The sequence below is a fragment of the Salvelinus alpinus genome, chromosome 2, assembly GCF_045679555.1.
Source record: "Salvelinus alpinus chromosome 2, SLU_Salpinus.1, whole genome shotgun sequence".
Lineage (NCBI taxonomy): Eukaryota > Metazoa > Chordata > Actinopteri > Salmoniformes > Salmonidae > Salvelinus > Salvelinus alpinus.
The window spans coordinates 1,153,581-1,176,535 of NC_092087.1; the positions used below are offsets into that span (position 1 = coordinate 1,153,581).

Below are 22,955 nucleotides of genomic sequence, written 5' to 3' on the forward strand. Positions count from 1 at the left end.
ATGTAGAGCGTGGCAGCCTGCTTTCTCCTCATGTAGAGCGTGGCAGCCTGCTTTCTCCTCATGTAGAGCGTGGCAGCCTGCTTTCTCCTCATGTAGAGCGTGGCAGCCTGCTTTCTCCTCATGTAGAGCGTGGCAGCCTGCTTTCTCTTCATGTAGAGCGTGGCAGGCTTTCTCCTCATGTAGAGCAGCCTGCTTTCTCCTCATGTAGAGCGTGGCAGCCTGCTTTCTCCTCATGTAGAGCGTGGCAGCCTGCTTTCTCCTCATGCTTGGCAACCTTTTCACATCTATTATTTTCCCACAGAAATGTTGAAACAACACAAACCTGACAGCAAATGACTAGAAAAAGTTTTATCCAAACATATGTTATTATAACAACACATTGTCTCCAACAGTTATAACAGTGTGTATATGTAAAGTAACAGTGTTTTCATAAGAATGGCATATGAACATTATTTATAGCTAACACACATCTGTTTATCCTATAGAAGAGAACATATTTGTTATAAATCAAACGAAGATAGCATCCTCATACAGTGAAAACAAATGAAAGTTATTCTTCATCAATATCAAGAGAATTTAATAATAAAGTATAAAAACCAGCTGAAAAATGAAGCCTCGTCATCCAAGGCGATCAGTTTCGGAGGGAAAATTGAAAATTCCATTCCTGGCGTAAAAAGTGTTCCTCACGACTCCTGATCTTCCATTGGCTGGCGACCTGTAGTCTCTTCCATAGTTACCTAGACACAGATGGAATGTTGACATTGTAATACCACATTTAAATGTGTATTTGAATGTCTGTCTTTACCATGCATTGCTTTGTGACAAACATGCTCAAAACAAACACAAACTAGTTTGTAATCCTTTCAAGCTTCTTTATTTTGTTATTGTATTTTATTTTATTCTGTTATATTTATTAGCCAGGGAAATAGCATTAAGATCAACATATTTTTTCATTCAGCCCTTTAAAAGGTCTGGCTATATGAAGCATCCCAGAACCAGTCTCCATCCATAGTCATTATAAAGGCTCATACATGCTTATAACCAGCAACGAAGCATTATACTTGCAGACATAGTGTTATTTAATGGTAAAGTGTTACCATACATTTCACCAACTCTCCATCCATAGTTCTATAGTGTCATACACGCTTATAACAAGTACTAAAGCTTCAAGTAACAAGATGACCAAACATCTCACCCAGTCTCCATCCGTAGTCCCAGGACGACAGTAGAGGGTAGTCAAACTTCTCCTCTGGGCCTTTCTGGGTGCGTGTGTGGAGGTACAGGCTGCGCCCCTTCCCCTCCTTGGAAAAACCCTGGTAGAGAGATTCCTTGGTCTGGGGTGTCACTGCTCTCATCAGAGGAGCCTCGCTCAGTGACCTGGGTTAAAGGTAACCAGGAACATAATTTCGGTAGACATGTTTTAAATCCTCAAAGATTTTTGATATGAAATTGTACAGTTGTATTTTTCTAAAAACGGCCTCATCTGGTGTATTCTGAGCCTGTGTAGGGACAACTGAATAGGTCCATCTTAAAGGTTGAGTTCCTTCTCATTAAACCAAAAAGGTGGCGTAGCCGACTGTAGTGGCCCGAGGCTTAGGCCCCTGGGTTTAGGCCCCTGGGCAGTGAAGTAAAGTAAGTCCCTGACACACAAAAGAGCTCATTATATTTCAAATGCTCAGGCATGACAGAAAAAAATGATCCAATTTACACACTTATCAAGAGAATGCATCATCTCTACTGCCTCTGATCTGTCGGACTCACGAAACACAAGTTCTACGTTTTATAAGTGTGTGTTTTGGAGTATGCCCCTTGCTGCGTGAAAAAAAATAAAAATAAGAGAAATATAAGCAATTTGATGTATAGCATTTACTTTTGATACACAAGTACATTTTCAAATAAATACTTTAATACTTTTACTCAATTAGTATTTTACTGGGCACTTTCACTTTCTATTTGGTCATTTTCTATTGAAGTATCTTTACTTTTACTCAAATTTGACAATTGGGAACTTTTCCCACCACTGGGCTTAGGTAACCACACACATTTTGGCGTAGCCGGCAAAATCAATAATTGTTGTACTCCTGTGGCTGAGGCAACTCTAGTTGTATTTAAAATGTGTCAAATAAAATGTATTCATTAATTCACTCACCTGTCCATGGGCACTGCAGCCTCTCTCCTCCTCTCCAGGGTAGATAACACAGGTGGCAGGATGGTCTTAGTGGTGGTCAGGGGGAGCTCAGGGAGCCTCAGCCCTATCTGCTCATTGGCCCTGCGGGAGACGAAGCTGGTGGTGTAGTCTCGTCCGTAGCGGCTCTTCCAGGCCAGCCGGGCGTAGACCTCCTTCTCTATCTGCTCCCGGTAACAGTTCTGGTTCTCGGTGGTCAGGAGGTTCCTCATCCTCTAGAGTGTTCTGTACAGTTCTAGAATGTCCTGTACTCCTCTAGAGTGTTCTGTCCAGTTCTAGAATGACCTGTACCTCTTCTAGAGTGTCCTGTACTCTTCTAGAGTGTCCTGTCCTGTTCTAAAATGCCCTGTTCTGTTCTAGAATGCTAGTTTCTGGTCTAGAATGTCCTTTACTGTTCTGACCGGTCTGTAGAATAGGCTGTTGCTGCACTGGTTGGCTGGTTCTGCTGTTCTAGTGTCCCGTCCTGGTTGGTTTCAGAGTGGAGACTTCTGGAATATTTATCTTCTCCCTCACTGAACCAGAACTCTGTCTGCTTTTCCACAGCTATTATCTCAGTCAGAAACCTAACCTTGTGGCTCAGATTCAGAAACCTAAGAACAGTTTGTCAGGTTTCTCTCTCTCTCCCTCTATGGTTAACCAATCAGAGACCAGAACGTTCCAGACAGGTCCCTTTGTGTGTGTGTGTGTCTAGAAACCAGATTTAATTTTACCAGCCAGCCTCACAGTGCCCCCACCAGCCAGCTGACAGAACTACAGAACATGACGGAACACAGCATATACAGAACGAGTGAGAGCAGTTCTGCTTCCAGTCCAGATGATGGCGCTGTAGTGTTAAAGTAGTGTTTTCTCTTTGAGTCCGCATACTGTGGTCCCTGCTGAGCAATGATACTTCAAGAGAATCTCCATTTTTATTCCAGGAATAGGCTTAATATGGGTCTGGAAACCGGTGCATACCGTCTATATAGAAGAGAACTGATTTACCCGGCAACACTGTTTTTTTTTTTAAAGGTGTGTGCATGTTTGCCAAGACTGGTATGCCGTCCACTATCCTTGCTATCCGGGATCCTTGGGACGTCCCTACCCATTTGAAGCTGACATTTAATGTGGGTGTGTCTTGGCTGTGTCCTTGCCACCACCAAGACACACCCATCTGTCAGAGCCTTGCCTAAAGCTGTCCCCCCTCCCACTCAATCACAACAAACAAACCTCCTGCAGGTTGAGTTCAATAACCAGGGCCATAACCAGTGGGGTCCAGGGCCATTATTCTAGGATTTTAAGACATTTAGGGGTTTAGCCCAAAACCGGTAGTGGGGTCCAGGGCCATTATCCCCTGAAAAAAAAAGAAAAAAGAATATTCAACAGCTAAAGGCATGAATTTGGTTTGAGATGAACATGACTAGATTAGATATTTCAGTTAACTTGCACCTTCCACAGAAGACACTGTCAGTACTCAATTACAGTAGCTAAAAAACCACTCAACACCTTCAAACAGACTCTGACCTGTCCAACGAGTCAAACTGATTAAAGAATCCCAGAGACGGAGAAACTAAATACTACCTGCCAGCCCCATTGCTCTTAAAAAATATGAAATATTTGAGACTATATCTAAGGACGTTCTACTCAATATAATCTTTAAACTAATATCCTGTATCCCTTTAACTCTCATACTGGACCTCAGCCTCTCCCTTTAACTCTCATACTGGACCTCAGCCTCTCTTTCCCTCTGCTACAGGACCTCAGCCTCTCTCCTTCCCTCTCATACTGTTGCTGTCTCTGTGTCTTGTCTAGTGTCTCTCTCCATCATATCCTATTCTTCTGTTGCTGTCTCTGTGTCTTGTCTAGTGTCTCTCTCCATCATATCATATTCTTCTGTTGCTGTCTCTGTCTAGTGTATCTCGCCATCATATCCTATTCTTCTGTTGCTGTCTAGTGTCTCTCTCCATCATATCCTATTCTTCTGTTGCTGTCTCTGTCTTGTCTAGTGTCACTCCATCATATCCTATTCTAGACCTTTCTAGGTAACACTAGAGGCATAACTCTAGATAACACTACAGGACAGACCCCTCTAGATAACACCACAGACAGACTCCACTCTAGATTGCAATGCATACCCCTACAGACCTCTCTGGTTCTACAGTTCCACTGAGTGAGGCGAACTGTAGCTTACTGTCAGAGAACAGCATTCACCCTAAAGTCTGCTGGATTTAGTGGACATTAGTTGTCAGGGGTCAGAGGCCACCTTGTGTTCAAAACCGACAACACACAGAAGGCTGCTATTGTCTTGTGCAGGGCCCGATCTGTGTGGAGCGGAGGGCCCGATCCGTGTGGGGCGGAGGGCCCGATCCGTGTGGGGCGGAGGGCCCGTTATTCATCCCCAGCAGCACGTTGGACATTACCAATACCACTGTTACTCATCCCCAGCAGCACGTTGGACATTACCAATACCACTGTTACTCATCCCCAGCAGCACGTTGGACATTACCAATACCACTGTTACTCATCTTTTATTTTGTGTATGGAATGTCTATATTTACACACATAGAAACATTGTGTCTGATTTACAACTGAATTCTTCTCCATATTATAGCAATAGTAGCAATGTTAAAACATCACATTTCGAAAAGCATGAAAAGGAAACATTTTTGTCTTGTCCTTCAGATGATCCTACGACGTAGCACACAATTACTGAGGGACTCCTGTGTTAAGACTTGTGCGTTCGCGTACTAGTCGGAACTAGGAAACTGTGAAATGTCCAACTTGCTAACTGGTTGTAGTTACACACATGCTGCGTTCAACCAGTTCCTAGTTCCGACTAGCACGTGACCGCTGCAGGTGTCACATACAGGATTCTAGTTCAAGGTGGTCTGCTGGCTGTTAAAGGACTGACGCGTTAACCTTCATAGTTACATCCTCCGGTCTACTTGATAGTAGTTTGTCTTCCCTCCTGTGTATAGAAGAGTTCTGTCCAGTCCTGTGCTTTGTGGTGGCTCAACAGGAACAGGTGTAGATCAGGGTCAGGTTAAAGTGTTGACAATGTATTGACACAGTGGAATATGATGTTTGTTCTTGGAGTGACTCAGTGTTTAATGACAGCAACAACACGGGCAGTAATGTGGTAAAACCAGACAATCAGTGAGAACAAAGGTTAGTGAACCCTTAAGCCTTCCTTCACCCCACAGTTCATTCGGTTGTCTTCCTCTCAGCACCTCCTGACTCGCATTCAGCCTCATAACCCAGTCATCAGATCCAGTCTCTCTACACAGGAGGTTCACCTCTGCCCTTTCACCCCATTATAAACCACACGGCACTGGTTTCAGTGCGTCCTTAGTAGGGGTAGGAGCACAATGATACGAAAACAACCAGTCCATCATGTTTAAAGCTTTCTGCTCCAGATTCAGTCTGGAGGTGAGACAGACTGGTCAGACAGTCCAGGTGGGAGACAGACAGGGAGACTCCATGTCATAGACAGGTAAGGCAGCAGAATCATCCCAGAGACTTTGATGAGTTTGTAGTAGTGATCTGATCCACACTACAGAGGGCTTTCTGTGGGCTGGCTAGGGACTAAAACCAACAACATACTGGTATGGGTCTAGAACCCAGAGACTGCAGAGAACAGAGTCAGAGTACAGAATCTGGGACTAGAACCCAGAAAGTACAGAGAACAGAATCTGTGACTAGAACCCAGAAAGTACAGAGAACAGAGTCTGGGACTAGATCCCAGAGAGAATAGAGAACAGAATCTGGGACTAGAACGCGGAAAGTACAGAGAACAGAGTCTGGGACTAGATCCCAGATAGTAGCGGGGGCTAGAATAGAAATAGAACCCAACAAGTACTGCGAGCATGAGGCTGGGGACTAGAACCCAGAGAGTACAGAGAGCCAATAACCCAGAGACTAGAAAGCAGAGTTAAGCAGGCTAGAGTTTAAAGCAAAGGAAGACAATTGGTTCAGTCCACTACAGCCTTTACAGACGTTCAACCTGAAGGGGTTTGTGGGCCATAATGTCTTCCAGTGTCCACTGTCTCAAACCAGTGACCACAAACTGTGTTCCAAGTCAACAAGCTCCAAAAAATGACCCCAAAAAAACCATCCAAGTAGCACATCAAACTTTCCATTTTAATGACACATGTTCTGTAGTGTTTTCTTGAAACATTCTGATTATTTAGTCCCTAGTTGTTTACAACACACAGCTGAGACAAGACAGTAGGACAGACATACAGGACAGACATACAGTACCATCATGTGGTGTATAAAAGTTATTCTGAACATAGTTATCTACCAACAAAGTTATTTAAGTGGGTTGTTGTTTTAGTTCAATTACGTGCCTCTGTAGGAGTGGCACTGTCTTCACAAACACACCTCTGCTGTTCCTTACCACAGGCCCTTAACCCCTTGTGCACAATGAACGTAGGACCAGTCCCAAATGGCACCCTATTCCCTATATAGTGCACTACTTTACACCAGCCAAATGGCACCTTATTCCCTATATAGTGCACTACTTTACACCAGCCAAATGGCACCTTATTCCCTATATAGTGCACTACTTTACACCAGCCAAATGGCACCTTATTCCCTATAAAGTGCACTACTTTACACCAGCCAAATGGCACCTTATTCCCTATATAGTGCACTACTTTACACCAGCCAAATGGCACCTTATTCCCTATATAGTGCACTACTTTACACCAGCCAAATGGCACCCTATTCCCTATATAGTGCACTACTTTACACCAGCCAAATGGCACCCTATTCAATATATAGTGCACTACTTTTGACCAGGGCCGAGGGCACTATACAGAAAATTGGGATTAATTAGGGACGTACCCTCAGAATAATCAGATTGATGATTAGGCTTTAATAATAAACCCTGTTATGTAATAGAACATTAACACCCCGACCTGATAAACCAACCACACAGGAAGTCAACTCAGCTAAAACAACCTGGTAAACCAACCACACAGGAAGTCAACTCAGCTAAAACAACCTGGTAAACCAACCACACAGGAAGTCAACTCAGCTAAAACAACCTGATAAACCAACCACACAGGAAGTCAACTCAGCTAAAACAACCTGATAAACCAACCACACAGGAAGTCAACTCAGCTAAAACAACCTGGTAAACCAACCACACAGGAAGTCAACTCAGCTAAAACAACCTGATAAACCAATCACACAGGAAGTCAACTCAGCTAAAACAACCTGATAAACCAACCACACAGGAAGTCAACTCAGCTAAAACAACCTGATAAACCAACCACACAGGAAGTCAACTCAGCTAAAACAACCTGGTAAACCAACCACACAGGAAGTCAACTCAGCTAAAACAACCTGGAGCCAAAATAAAAAAATAAAGGTTTGGTACCCATCAGAAAAACTAAAACAAAGCCTATTTTAGGCCACTTTAATAATACCAATAATATTCCCATCATCAAACTGATTAAGAACTGCTGATAAATACTATATCTACGGTAGAAATACTACTATATCTACGGTAGAAATACTACTTCTCTTCTTCCCGTGATCTCTCTCTCTCTATATATACAGTTATACTTTGTACAGTTTAAAGCTGAGGGACTTTCTGTAGGGGAACCGACCAGAGGTAATCAATTAATCAATTAATGGATTAATGAATCAATCAAAATGGGCAGGGGGTTGGTGTGGGCAGAGGTAGAGATGCCAGGCCAGAAGAAGACGTGGTACAGGACATGTAGTAGGTAAGGTCTCAGGTGGAGGTGCTCTTGGAGAAGTTGGGATAAAGCACTGCAGCAGTCACTGCTACCATCACTGCTACGACTGGCATCCAGGGCCTCCAACCGTTCTGCAGGAGACAGATGGACAGAGAGAGACTGGGTTAGTCTAGGCCGTCAGCTAGCCTACACCGGGTCCACAGGTTGGAGAGAGAGAGAGAGAGGGAGATAGAGGGGGGATGGGGTGTAGGAAAGTGAGAGCGAAAGAGAGAGAGCGAAAAAGAGAAAGGGGAGAGAAACAGCGTGGTAGTTACTGGGAGAGAGCCAGTTAAGTTACCTCACGGGAGAAAAATAATCATAAAATCAAACACGACTGTTCTGACTGAGGGAACAGTCAAAGGACAAATACATGCTCATTTGTTTTAAAAACAGGAAAACATTTAAAAGCTGCAGAAGTATGATGGTCATAAAGCAATAATGACAACAAAATAAATAAAAAATTCAAACTTGAAACCAAAGAATAAGCGTTGGTGGCATTGTGTTAGTGATCCAAGACAGACGGGCAGCAGGCATCAATTAGTATAGAGTGATCCAAGACAGACAGGCAGCAGGCATCAATGAGTATAGAGTGATCCAAGACAGACAGAGGGCATCCATGACGGTGATAATATATACAGTACATTCGGAAAGAATTCAGACCATTGACTTTTACAGCCTTCTTCTAAAATGGATTACATTTTTCTTCTGTCAAACTACATATAATATTCCATGACAAAGCAAAAACAGATTAACATTTTGGCAAATTGATAATAAAAATAAACTGAAATATCACATTAACATAAGTACTCAGTACTTTGTTGAAGCACCTTTGGCAGCGATTACAGCCTCGAGTCTTCTTGGGTGTGACGCTACAAGCTCAGCACACCTGTATTTGGGGAGTTTTTCCCATTCTTCTCTGCAGATCCTCTCAAGCTCTGTCAGGTTGGATGGGGAGCGTCGCTGCACAGCTATTTTCAGGTCTCTCCAGAGATGTTCGATCGGGTTCAAGTCCGGGCTCTGGTTGGGCCATTCTAGGACATTCAGAGACTTGTCCCGAAGCCACTCCTGCGTTGTCTTGGCTGTGTGCTTAGGGTCGTTGTCCTGTTGGAAGGTGAACCTTCACCCCAGTCTGAGGTCCTGAGCGCTCTGGAGCCGGTTATCATCAAGGATCTCTCTGTACTTTGCTCTGTTCATCTTTCCCTCGATCCTGACTGGTCTCCCAGTCCCAGTCCCTGAAAAACATCCCCACAGCATGATGCTGCCACCACCATGATTCACCGTAGGGATGGTGCCAGGTTTCCTCCAGACGTGACGCTTGGCATTCAGGCCAAAGAGTTCAATCTTGGTTTCATCAGACCAGAGAATCTTGTTTCTCATGATCTGAGAGTCTTTAGGTGCCTTTTGGCAAACTCCAAGAGGTCTGTCATGTGCCTTTTACTGAGGAGTGGCGTCCGTCTGGCCACTCTACCATAAAGACCTGATTGGTGGAGTGCTGCGGAGATGGTTGTCCTTCTGGAAGGTTCTCCCATCTCCACAGAGGAACTCTGGGGCTCTGTCACCTCCCTGAGCAAGGCCCTTCTCCCCGGGTGTCAAACTCTAGGAAGAGTCTTGGTGGGTCTAAACTTCCTCCATTGAAGAATGATGGTGTGTTTCGTCCCAAATCCTGTTCAATCAATTGAATTTACCACATGTGGACTCCAATCAAGTTGTAGAAACATCTAAAGGATGATTAATGGAAACAGGATGCACCTGAGCTCCATTTCAAGTTTCACCTGTTTTTTTTTTTTAATACATTTGCAAAAAATGTTGCTTTGTCATTATGGGGTATTGTACGTAGATTGATGAGGGAAAAACATGTATTTAATCAATTTTAGAATAAGGCTGTAACGTAACAAAATGTGTAAAAAGTCAAAGGGTCTGTAAACTTTCCGAATGCACTGCAGACTGATAATGCTGACAGGTTAGTTTAGTGCAGGGCTGGTCAACTGATAATATATAGACTGATAATGCTGACAGGTTAGTTTAGTGCAGGGCTGGTCAACTGATAATATACAGACTGATAATGCTGACAGGTTAGTTTAGTGCAGGGCTGGTCAACTGATAATATATAGACTGATAATGCTAACAGGTTAGTTTAGTGCAGGGCTGGTCAACTGATAATATATAGACTGATAATGCTGACAGGTTAGTTTAGTGCAGGGCTGGTCAACTGATAATATACAGACTGATAATGCTGACAGGTTAGTTTAGTGCAGGGCTGGTCAACTGATAATATATAGACTGATAATGCTGACAGGTTAGTTTAGTGCAGGGCTGTTCAACTGATAATATACAGACTGATAATGCTGACAGGTTAGTTTAGTGCAGGGCTGGTCAACTGATAATATATAGACTGATAATGCTGACAGGTTATTTAGTGCAGGGCTGGTCAACTGATAATATATAGACTGATAATGCTGACAGGTTAGTTTAGTGCAGGGCTGTTCAACTGATAATATACAGACTGATAATGCTGACAGGTTAGTTTAGTGCAGGGCTGGTCAACTGATAATATATAGACTGATAATGCTGACAGGTTATTTAGTGCAGGGCTGGTCAACTGATAATATATAGACTGATAATGCTGACAGGTTAGTTTAGTGCAGGGCTGGTCAACTGATAATATACAGACTGATAATGCTGACAGGTTAGTTTAGTGCAGGGCTGGTCAACTGATAATATACAGACTGATAATGCTGACAGGTTAGTTTAGTGCAGGGCTGGTCAACTGATAATATATAGACTGATAATGCTGACAGGTTATTTAGTGCAGGGCTGGTCAACTGATAATATACAGACTGATAATGCTGACAGGTTAGTTTAGTGCAGGGCTGGTCAACTGATAATATACAGACTGATAATGCTGACAGGTTATTTAGTGCAGGGCTGGTCAACTCCAGTCCTGGAGAGAAAACCCCCTCCTGGTTTTCCTCCTCTCCCTCTAATCAGGGACTGATTCAGATCTGGGACACCAGGTTAGTGCAACTAACTACCAGGTAGAAACAAACACCAGAAGTGAATTTTCCCTCCAGGACCAGAGTTGACCAGCCCTGGTTTACTGTAGTTCCCCAGTGTTGGTTCTCGCCAAGCAGCAGGAGTGGATCAATTATAGCCATGCACTGGAAAGTTAGAGCGGATGACACCGACGAGGAGAGTTAGAGCGGATGACACCGACGAGGGCAGTTAGAGCGGATGACACAGACGAGGAGAGTTAAAGAGGAAGATACTGATGAAGGTAGTTAGAGCCACAGTGTCTCCCGACCCCTCCTGTCTCAGCCTCCAGTATTTATGCTGCAGTAGTTTGTGTCAAGGGGCTAGGGTCAGTCTGTTATATCTGGAGTATTTCTCCTGTCTTATCCGGTGTCCTGTGTGAATTTAAGTATGCTCTCTCTAATTCTCTCTCTCTCTCGGAGGACCTGAGCCCTAGGACCATGCCTCAGGACTACCTGGCATGATGACTCCTTGTTGTTCCCAGTCCACCTGGCCGTGCTGCTGCTCTAGTTTCAACTGTTCTGCCTGCGTCTATGGAACCCTGACCTGTTCACTGGACGAGCTACCTTGTCCCGGACCTGCTGTTTTGGACCCTCTCCCTACCGCACCTGCTGTCTCTAACTGTGAATGCTCGGCTATGAAAAGCCAACTGACATTTACTCCCGAGGTGCTGACTTGCTGCACCCTCGACAACCACTGTGATTATTATTATTTGACCATGCTGGTCATTTATGAACGTTTGAACATCTTGCCCATGTTCTGTTATAATCTCCACCCGGCACAACCAGAAGAGGACTGGCCACCCCTCATAGCCTGGTTCCTCTCTAGGTTTTGACCTTTCTAGAGAGTTTTTCCTAGCCACTGTGCTTCTACACCTGCATTGCTTGCTGTTTGGGGTTTTAGGCTGGGTTTCTCTACAGCACTTTGATATATCAGCTGATGTAAGAAGGGCTTTAATAAATACATTTGATTGGGTAGAGAGGATGCTACTGATGAAGATAGATGATACTGATGAAGATAAGAGACAGATGACAGACAACACAACAGGAACACAGTGTACCTTTCTACCACAACTGGCTGAAGCACCAATACAGCAAAGGCAGGATAAGGCCGATGAAAATGGCCTGGACAGGCTGCAATATGGGTGGCTGAGGGAGGGAGGGATCAATCAGAGAGAATAATCAAATAGAATAACCAATATTTTAAACTAATCAAAGAAATTAAAACTAATAAAAAATGTTTACTAATCAATAAACCTGAATGGAGGGGCCATGGGGATAGTAGCTGCAGGAGGGGGACGGGAGGCAAGAGGAGGAGGAGGGACCGGGAGGCAGGAGGAGGAGGGAACGGGAGGCAGGAGGAGGAGGGGGGACCGGGAGGCAGGAGGAGGGGGGAACGGGAGGCAGGAGGAGGGGGGGGGGGGACCGGGAGGCAGGAAGAGGAGGGAACGGGAGGCAGGAGGAGGAGGGGGAACGGGAGGCAGGAGGAGGAGGGGGGGAACGGGAGGCAGGAGGAGGAGGGGGGGAACGGGAGGCAGGAGGAGGAGGGGGGGAACGGGAGGCAGGAGGAGGAAGGGGGGAAACGGGAGGCGGGGGACGTATAGTAACACGTCACATCACATCTGGAAGCTGAACACAGGTGTTATTTCTATTCAGGGAGGTCTAGTAGCAGTGAGAACCAGTTATAACTCCCTGAGGTGTATGCTTGCTCACCCGCCATCTTAGATATAAAAGCATTATGCCGTTAGGGTGGATGTAGCCTAGGCAGTTCCACCATATCTCTTCATTATGCCGTTAGGGTGGATGTAGCCTAGGCAGTTCCACCATATCTCTTCATTATGCCGTTAGGGTGGATGTAGCCTAGGCAGTTCCACCATATCTCTTCATTATGCCGTTAGGGTGGATGTAGTCTAGGCTAGAGGCAGTTCCACCATATCTCTTCATTATGCCGTTAGGGTGGATGTAGCCTAGGCAGTTCCACCATATCTCTTCATTATGCCGTTAGGGTGGATGTAGCCTAGGCAGTTCCATCATATCTTTTCATTATGCCGTTAGGGTGGATGTAGCCTAGGCTAGAGGCAGTTCCACCATATCTCTTCATTATGCCGTTAGGGTGGATGTAGTCTAGGCTAGAGGTAGTTCCACCATATCTCTTCATTATGCCGTTAGGGTGGATGTAGCCTAGGCAGTTCCACCATATCTCTTCATTATGCCGTTAGGGTGGATGTAGCCTAGGCAGTTCCACCATATCTCTTCATTATGCCGTTAGGGTGGATGTAGTCTAGGCAGTTCCACCATATCTCTTCATTATGCCGTTAGGGTGGATGTAGCCTAGGCAGTTCCACCATATCTCTTCATTATGCCGTTAGGGTGGATGTAGCCTAGGCTAGAGGCAGTTCCACCATATCTCTCATTATACCGTTAGGGTGGATGTAGCCTAGGCAGTTCCACCATATCTCTTCATTATGCCGTTAGGGTGGATGTAGTCTAGGCTAGAGGTAGTTCCACCATATCTCTTCATTATGCCGTTAGGGTGGATGTAGTCTAGGCTAGAGGCAGTTCCACCATATCTCTTCATTATGCCGTTAGGGTGGATGTAGCCTAGGCAGTTCCACCATATCTCTTCATTATGCCGTTAGGGTGGATGTATCCTAGGCTAGAGGTAGTTCCAACATATCTCTTCATTATGCCGTTAGGGTGGATGTAGTCTAGGCTAGAGGCAGTTCCACCATATCTCTTCATTATGCCGTTAGGGTGGATGTAGCCTAGGCAGTTCCACCATATCTCTTCATTATGCCGTTAGGGTGGATGTAGCCTAGGCAGTTCCACCATATCTCTTCATTATGCCGTTAGGGTGGATGTAGTCTAGGCTAGAGGCAGTTCCACCATATCTCTTCATTATGCCGTTAGGGTGGATGTAGTCTAGGCTAGAGGCAGTTCCACCATATCTCTTCATTATGCCGTTAGGGTGGATGTAGTCTAGGCTAGAGGCAGTTCCACCATATCTCTTCATTATGCCGTTAGGGTGGATGTAGCCTAGGCAGTTCCACCATATCTCTTCATTATGCCGTTAGGGTGGATGTAGCCTAGGCAGTTCCACCATATCTCTTCATTATGCCGTTAGGGTGGATGTAGCCTAGGCAGTTCCACCATATCTCTTCATTATGCCGTTAGGGTGGATGTAGTCTAGGCTAGAGGCAGTTCCACCATATCTCTTCATTATGCCGTTAGGGTGGATGTAGCCTAGGCAGTTCCACCATATCTCTTCATTATGCCGTTAGGGTGGATGTAGCCTAGGCAGTTCCACCATATCTCTTCATTATGCCGTTAGGGTGGATGTAGCCTAGGCTAGAGGCAGTTCCACCATATCTCTTCATTATGCCGTTAGGGTGGATGTAGTCTAGGCTAGAGGTAGTTCCACCATATCTCTTCATTATGCCGTTAGGGTGGATGTAGCCTAGGCTAGAGGCAGTTCCACCATATCTCTTCATTATGCCGTTAGGGTGGATGTAGCCTAGGCAGTTCCACCATATCTCTTCATTATGCCGTTAGGGTGGATGTAGTCTAGGCAGTTCCACCATATCTCTTCATTATGCCGTTAGGGTGGATGTAGCCTAGGCAGTTCCACCATATCTCTTCATTATGCCGTTAGGGTGGATGTAGCCTAGGCTAGAGGCAGTTCCACCATATCTCTCATTATACCGTTAGGGTGGATGTAGCCTAGGCAGTTCCACCATATCTCTTCATTATGCCGTTAGGGTGGATGTAGTCTAGGCTAGAGGCAGTTCCACCATATATCTTCATTATGCCGTTAGGGTGGATGTAGCCTAGGCAGTTCCACCATATCTCTTCATTATGCCGTTAGGGTGGATGTATCCTAGGCTAGAGGTAGTTCCAACATATCTCTTCATTATGCCGTTAGGGTGGATGTAGTCTAGGCTAGAGGCAGTTCCACCATATCTCTTCATTATGCCGTTAGGGTGGATGTAGCCTAGGCAGTTCCACCATATCTCTTCATTATGCCGTTAGGGTGGATGTAGCCTAGGCAGTTCCACCATATCTCTTCATTATGCCGTTAGGGTGGATGTAGTCTAGGCTAGAGGCAGTTCCACCATATCTCTTCATTATGCCGTTAGGGTGGATGTAGTCTAGGCTAGAGGCAGTTCCACCATATCTCTTCATTATGCCGTTAGGGTGGATGTAGTCTAGGCTAGAGGCAGTTCCACCATATCTCTTCATTATACCGTTAGGGTGGATGTAGTCTAAGCTAGAGGCAGTTCCACCATATCTCTTCATTATGCCGTTAGGGTGGATGTAGCCTAGGCAGTTCCACCATATCTCTTCATTATGCCGTTAGGGTGGATGTAGCCTAGGCTGGAGGCAGTTCCACCATATCTCTTCATTAGGCCGTTAGGGTGGATGTAGCCTAGGCAGTTCCACCATATCTCTTCATTATGCCGTTAGGGTGGATGTAGCCTAGGCAGTTCCACCATATCTCTTCATTATGCCGTTAGGGTGGATGTAGCCTAGGCTAGAGGCAGTTCCACCATATCTCTTCATTATGCCGTTAGGGTGGATGTAGCCTAGGTAGTTCCACCATATCTCTTCATTATGCCGTTAGGGTGGATGTAGCCTAGGCTAGAGGTAGTTCCACCATATCTCTTCATTATGCCGTTAGGGTGGATGTAGTCTATGCTAGAGGCAGTTTCACCATATCTCTTCATTATGCCGTTAGGGTGGATGTATCCTAGGCTAGAGGTAGTTCCACCATATCTCTTCATTATGCCGTTAGGGTGGATGTAGTCTAGGCTAGAGGTAGTTCCACCATATCTCTTCATTATGCCGTTAGGGTGGATGTAGTCTAGGCTAGAGGCAGTTCCACCATATCTCTTCATTATGTCGTTAGGGTGGATGTAGCCTAGGCTAGAGGCAGTTCCACCATATCTCTTCATTATGCCGTTAGGGTGGATGTAGTCTGGGCTAGAGGCAGTTCCACCATATCTCTCATTATACCGTTAGGGTGGATGTAGCCTAGGCAGTTCCACCATATCTCTTCATTATGCCGTTAGGGTGGATGTAGTCTAGGCTAGAGGCAGTTCCACCATATCTCTTCATTATGCCGTTAGGGTGGATGTAGCCTAGGCAGTTCCACCATATCTCTTCATTATGCCGTTAGGGTGGATGTATCCTAGGCTAGAGGTAGTTCCAACATATCTCTTCATTATGCCGTTAGGGTGGATGTAGTCTAGGCTAGAGGCAGTTCCACCATATCTCTTCATTATGCCGTTAGGGTGGATGTAGCCTAGGCAGTTCCACCATATCTCTTCATTATGCCGTTAGGGTGGATGTAGTCTAGGCTAGAGGCAGTTCCACCATATCTCTTCATTGTGCCGTTAGGGTGGATGTAGTCTAGGCTAGAGGCAGTTCCACCATATCTCTTCATTATGCCGTTAGGGTGGATGTAGTCTAGGCTAGAGGCAGTTCCACCATATCTCTTCATTATACCGTTAGGGTGGATGTAGTCTAGGCTAGAGGCAGTTCCACCATATCTCTTCATTATGCCGTTAGGGTGGATGTAGCCTAGGCAGTTCCACCATATCTCTTCATTATGCCGTTAGGGTGGATGTAGCCTAGGCAGTTCCACCATATCTCTTCATTATGCCGTTAGGGTGGATGTAGCCTAGGCAGTTCCACCATATCTCTTCATTATGCCGTTAGGGTGGATGTAGTCTAGGCTAGAGGCAGTTCCACCATATCTCTTCATTATGCCGTTAGGGTGGATGTAGCCTAGGCAGTTCCACCATATCTCTTCATTATGCCGTTAGGGTGGATGTAGCCTAGGCAGTTCCACCATATCTCTTCATTATGCCGTTAGGGTGGATGTAGCCTAGGCTAGAGGCAGTTCCACCATATCTCTTCATTATGCCGTTAGGGTGGATGTAGTCTAGGCTAGAGGTAGTTCCACCATATCTCTTCATTATGCCGTTAGGGTGGATGTAGTCTAGGCAGTTCCACCATATCTCTTCATTATGCCGTTAGGGTGGATGTAGTCTAGGCAGTTCCACCATATCTCTTCATTATGCCGTTAGGGTGGATGTAGCCTAGGCAGTTCCACCATATCTCTTCATTATGCCGTTAGGGTGGATGTAGCCTAGGCTAGAGGCAGTTCCACCATATCTCTCATTATACCGTTAGGGTGGATGTAGCCTAGGCAGTTCCACCATATCTCTTCATTATGCCGTTAGGGTGGATGTAGTCTAGGCTAGAGGCAGTTCCACCATATATCTTCATTATGCCGTTAGGGTGGATGTAGCCTAGGCAGTTCCACCATATCTCTTCATTATGCCGTTAGGGTGGATGTATCCTAGGCTAGAGGTAGTTCCAACATATCTCTTCATTATGCCGTTAGGGTGGATGTAGTCTAGGCTAGAGGCAGTTCCACCATATCTCTTCATTATGCCGTTAGGGTGGATGTAGCCTAGGCAGTTCCACCATATCTCTTCATTATGCCGTTAGGGTGGATGTAGCCTAGGCAGTTCCACCATATCTCTTCATTATGCCGTTAGGGTGGATGTAGTCTAGGCTAGAGGCAGTTCCACCATATCTCTTCATTATGCCGTTAGGGTGGATGTAGTCTAGGCTAGAGGCAGTTCCACCATATCTCTTCATTATGCCGTTAGGGTGGATGTAGTCTAGGCTAGAGGCAGTTCCACCATATCTCTTCATTATACCGTTAGGGTGGATGTAGTCTAAGCTAGAGGCAGTTCCACCATATCTCTTCATTATGCCGTTAGGGTGGATGTAGCCTAGGCAGTTCCACCATATCTCTTCATTATGCCGTTAGGGTGGATGTAGCCTAGGCTGGAGGCAGTTCCACCATATCTCTTCATTAGGCCGTTAGGGTGGATGTAGCCTAGGCAGTTCCACCATATCTCTTCATTATGCCGTTAGGGTGGATGTAGCCTAGGCAGTTCCACCATATCTCTTCATTATGCCGTTAGGGTGGATGTAGCCTAGGCTAGAGGCAGTTCCACCATATCTCTTCATTATGCCGTTAGGGTGGATGTAGCCTAGGTAGTTCCACCATATCTCTTCATTATGCCGTTAGGGTGGATGTAGCCTAGGCTAGAGGTAGTTCCACCATATCTCTTCATTATGCCGTTAGGGTGGATGTAGTCTATGCTAGAGGCAGTTCCACCATATCTCTTCATTATGCCGTTAGGGTGGATGTATCCTAGGCTAGAGGTAGTTCCACCATATCTCTTCATTATGCCGTTAGGGTGGATGTAGTCTAGGCTAGAGGTAGTTCCACCATATCTCTTCATTATGCCGTTAGGGTGGATGTAGTCTAGGCTAGAGGCAGTTCCACCATATCTCTTCATTATGTCGTTAGGGTGGATGTAGCCTAGGCTAGAGGCAGTTCCACCATATCTCTTCATTATGCCGTTAGGGTGGATGTAGTCTGGGCTAGAGGGAGTTCCACCATATCTCTTCATTATGCCGTTAGGGTGGATGTAGTCTAGGCTAGAGGCAGTTCCACCATATCTCTTCATTATGCCGTTAGGGTGGATGTAGCCTATGGTGGCAGTTCCACCATATCTGTTCATTATGCCGTTAGGGTGGATGTAGCCTAGGCAGTTCCACCATATCTCTTCATTATGTCGTTAGGGTGGATGTAGCCTAGGCTAGAGGCAGTTCCACCATATCTCTTCATTATGCCGTTAGGGTGGATGTAGTCTAGGCTAGAGGGAGTTCCACCATATCTCTTCATTATGCCGTTAGGGTGGATGTAGTCTAGGCTAGAGGCAGTTCCACCATATCTCTTCATTATGCCGTTAGGGTGGATGTAGCCTAGGCAGTTCCACCATATCTGTTCATTATGCCGTTAGGGTGGATGTAGCCTAGGCAGTTCCACCATATCTCTTCATTATGCCGTTAGGGTGGATGTAGCCTAGGCAGTTCCACCATATCTCTTCATTATGCTGTTAGGGTGGATGTAGCCTAGGCAGTTCCACCATATCTCTCATTATACCGTTAGGGTGGATGTAGCCTAGGCTAGAGGCAGTTCCACCATATCTCTTCATTATGCCGTTAGGGTGGATGTAGTCTAGACTAGAGGCAGTTCCACCATATCTCTTCATTATGCCGTTAGGGTGGATGTAGCCTAGGCTAGAGGCAGTTCCACCATATCTCTTCATTATGCCGTTAGGGTGGATGTAGCCTAGGCTAGAGGCAGTTCCACCATATCTCTTCATTATGCCGTTAGGGTGGATGTAGCCTAGGCTAGAGGCAGTTCCACCATATCTCTTCATTATGCCGTTAGGGTGGATGTAGTCTAGGCTAGAGGCAGTTCCACCATATCTCTTCATTATGCCGTTAGGGTGGATGTAGTCTAGGCTAGAGGCAGTTCCACCATATCTCTTCATTATACCGTTAGGGTGGATGTAGTCTAAGCTAGAGGCAGTTCCACCATATCTCTTCATTATGCCGTTAGGGTGGATGTAGCCTAGGCAGTTCCACCATATCTCTTCATTATGCCGTTAGGGTGGATGTAGCCTAGGCTGGAGGCAGTTCCACCATATCTCTTCATTAGGCCGTTAGGGTGGATGTAGCCTAGGCAGTTCCACCATATCTCTTCATTATGCCGTTAGGGTGGATGTAGCCTAGGCAGTTCCACCATATCTCTTCATTATGCCGTTAGGGTGGATGTAGCCTAGGCTAGAGGCAGTTCCACCATATCTCTTCATTATGCCGTTAGGGTGGATGTAGCCTAGGTAGTTCCACCATATCTCTTCATTATGCCGTTAGGGTGGATGTAGCCTAGGCTAGAGGTAGTTCCACCATATCTCTTCATTATGCCGTTAGGGTGGATGTAGTCTATGCTAGAGGCAGTTCCACCATATCTCTTCATTATGCCGTTAGGGTGGATGTATCCTAGGCTAGAGGTAGTTCCACCATATCTCTTCATTATGCCGTTAGGGTGGATGTAGTCTAGGCTAGAGGTAGTTCCACCATATCTCTTCATTATGCCGTTAGGGTGGATGTAGTCTAGGCTAGAGGCAGTTCCACCATATCTCTTCATTATGTCGTTAGGGTGGATGTAGCCTAGGCTAGAGGCAGTTCCACCATATCTCTTCATTATGCCGTTAGGGTGGATGTAGTCTGGGCTAGAGGGAGTTCCACCATATCTCTTCATTATGCCGTTAGGGTGGATGTAGTCTAGGCTAGAGGCAGTTCCACCATATCTCTTCATTATGCCGTTAGGGTGGATGTAGCCTATGGTGGCAGTTCCACCATATCTGTTCATTATGCCGTTAGGGTGGATGTAGTCTAGGCTAGAGGCAGTTCCACCATATCTCTTCATTATGCCGTTAGGGTGGATGTAGCCTAGGCAGTTCCACCATATCTGTTCATTATGCCGTTAGGGTGGATGTAGCCTAGGCAGTTCCACCATATCTCTTCATTATGCCGTTAGGGTGGATGTAGCCTAGGCAGTTCCACCATATCTCTTCATTATGCTGTTAGGGTGGATGTAGCCTAGGCAGTTCCACCATATCTCTCATTATACCGTTAGGGTGGATGTAGCCTAGGCTAGAGGCAGTTCCACCATATCTCTTCATTATGCCGTTAGGGTGGATGTAGTCTAGACTAGAGGCAGTTCCACCATATCTCTTCATTATGCCGTTAGGGTGGATGTAGCCTAGGCTAGAGGCAGTTCCACCATATCTCTTCATTATGCCGTTAGGGTGGATGTAGCCTAGGCTAGAGGCAGTTCCACCATATCTCTTCATTATGCCGTTAGGGTGGATGTAGTCTAGACTAGAGGCAGTTCCACCATATCTCTTCATTATGCCGTTAGGGTGGATGTAGCCTAGGCTAGAGGCAGTTCCACCATATCTCTTCATTATGCCGTTAGGGTGGATGTAGCCTAGGCAGTTCCACCATATCTCTTCATTATGCTGTTAGGGTGGATGTAGCCTAGGCAGTTCCACCATATCTCTCATTATACCGTTAGGGTGGATGTAGCCTAGGCTAGAGGCAGTTCCACCATATCTCTTCATTATGCCGTTAGGGTGGATGTAGTCTAGACTAGAGGCAGTTCCACCATATCTCTTCATTATGCCGTTAGGGTGGATGTAGCCTAGGCTAGAGGCAGTTCCACCATATCTCTTCATTATGCCGTTAGGGTGGATGTAGCCTAGGCTAGAGGCAGTTCCACCATATCTCTTCATTATGCCGTTAGGGTGGATGTAGTCTGGGCTAGAGGGAGTTCCACCATATCTCTTCATTATGCCGTTAGGGTGGATGTAGTCTAGGCTAGAGGCAGTTCCACCATATCTCTTCATTATGCCGTTAGGGTGGATGTAGCCTATGGTGGCAGTTCCACCATATCTGTTCATTATGCCGTTAGGGTGGATGTAGCCTAGGCAGTTCCACCATATCTCTTCATTATGTCGTTAGGGTGGATGTAGCCTAGGCTAGAGGCAGTTCCACCATATCTCTTCATTATGCCGTTAGGGTGGATGTAGTCTAGGCTAGAGGGAGTTCCACCATATCTCTTCATTATGCCGTTAGGGTGGATGTAGTCTAGGCTAGAGGCAGTTCCACCATATCTCTTCATTATGCCGTTAGGGTGGATGTAGCCTAGGCAGTTCCACCATATCTCTTCATTATGCCGTTAGGGTGGATGTAGCCTAGGCAGTTCCACCATATCTCTTCATTATGCCGTTAGGGTGGATGTAGCCTAGGCAGTTCCACCATATCTCTTCATTATGCTGTTAGGGTGGATGTAGCCTAGGCAGTTCCACCATATCTCTCATTATACCGTTAGGGTGGATGTAGCCTAGGCTAGAGGCAGTTCCACCATATCTCTTCATTATGCCGTTAGGGTGGATGTAGTCTAGACTAGAGGCAGTTCCACCATATCTCTTCATTATGCCGTTAGGGTGGATGTAGCCTAGGCTAGAGGCAGTTCCACCATATCTCTTCATTATGCCGTTAGGGTGGATGTAGCCTAGGCTAGAGGCAGTTCCACCATATCTCTTCATTATGCCGTTAGGGTGGATGTAGCCTAGGCTAGAGGCAGTTCCACCATATCTCTTCATTATGCCGTTAGGGTGGATGTAGTCTAGGCTAGAGGCAGTTCCACCATATCTCTTCATTATGCCGTTAGGGTGGATGTAGTCTAGGCTAGAGGCAGTTCCACCATATCTCTTCATTATACCGTTAGGGTGGATGTAGTCTAAGCTAGAGGCAGTTCCACCATATCTCTTCATTATGCCGTTAGGGTGGATGTAGCCTAGGCAGTTCCACCATATCTCTTCATTATGCCGTTAGGGTGGATGTAGCCTAGGCTGGAGGCAGTTCCACCATATCTCTTCATTAGGCCGTTAGGGTGGATGTAGCCTAGGCAGTTCCACCATATCTCTTCATTATGCCGTTAGGGTGGATGTAGCCTAGGCAGTTCCACCATATCTCTTCATTATGCCGTTAGGGTGGATGTAGCCTAGGCTAGAGGCAGTTCCACCATATCTCTTCATTATGCCGTTAGGGTGGATGTAGCCTAGGTAGTTCCACCATATCTCTTCATTATGCCGTTAGGGTGGATGTAGCCTAGGCTAGAGGTAGTTCCACCATATCTCTTCATTATGCCGTTAGGGTGGATGTAGTCTATGCTAGAGGCAGTTCCACCATATCTCTTCATTATGCCGTTAGGGTGGATGTATCCTAGGCTAGAGGTAGTTCCACCATATCTCTTCATTATGCCGTTAGGGTGGATGTAGTCTAGGCTAGAGGTAGTTCCACCATATCTCTTCATTATGCCGTTAGGGTGGATGTAGTCTAGGCTAGAGGCAGTTCCACCATATCTCTTCATTATGTCGTTAGGGTGGATGTAGCCTAGGCTAGAGGCAGTTCCACCATATCTCTTCATTATGCCGTTAGGGTGGATGTAGTCTGGGCTAGAGGGAGTTCCACCATATCTCTTCATTATGCCGTTAGGGTGGATGTAGTCTA

General features: G+C 45.8%; 2 protein-coding genes across 10 annotated transcripts in view; both read right to left on the minus strand.

The window, feature by feature from the left end:
* Positions 1–333: 333 nt before the first annotated feature.
* LOC139552695 (protein SPMIP1) lies at positions 334–4,674 on the minus strand. The gene is made up of 3 exons (XM_071364689.1): positions 2,150–4,674; positions 1,196–1,377; positions 334–737 (listed from the first exon to the last, which is right to left on the minus strand). The coding sequence occupies exons 1-3, from the start codon at positions 2,395–2,397 to the stop codon at positions 619–621; spliced, it is 549 nt and encodes a 182-aa protein (XP_071220790.1). The 5' UTR covers positions 2,398–4,674; the 3' UTR covers positions 334–618.
* A 1,602-nt stretch (positions 4,675–6,276) lies between these two features.
* The window catches only part of LOC139552663 (sarcolemmal membrane-associated protein-like), a 115,356-nt gene continuing 98,677 nt past the window's right edge, over positions 6,277–22,955 (minus strand). For 8 of the 9 annotated variants that reach the window (XM_071364668.1, XM_071364650.1, XM_071364620.1 and 5 more), the window contains one exon: positions 6,277–8,003. In XM_071364668.1, coding sequence (XP_071220769.1) covers positions 7,908–8,003 — 96 coding nt within the window. In that variant the 3' untranslated portion in view covers positions 6,277–7,907. Of the gene's footprint in view, positions 8,004–12,001; positions 12,090–22,955 lie in introns of all 9 variants that reach the window. The other variant, XM_071364610.1, reaches the window with a different exon arrangement.

Coding starts and splice junctions, on each gene's coding strand:
- LOC139552695 (XM_071364689.1), bottom strand. CDS start 2,397: ATGAGGAACCTCCTGACCACCGAGAACCAGAACTGTTACCGGGAGCAG. Junction 1,378..2,149: donor GCTGCAGTGCCCATGGACAG/GTGAGTGAATTA, acceptor CCTTTAACCCAG/GTCACTGAGCGAGGCTCCTC. Junction 738..1,195: donor GGACTACGGATGGAGACTGG/GTGAGATGTTTG, acceptor ATCTGTGTCTAG/GTAACTATGGAAGAGACTAC.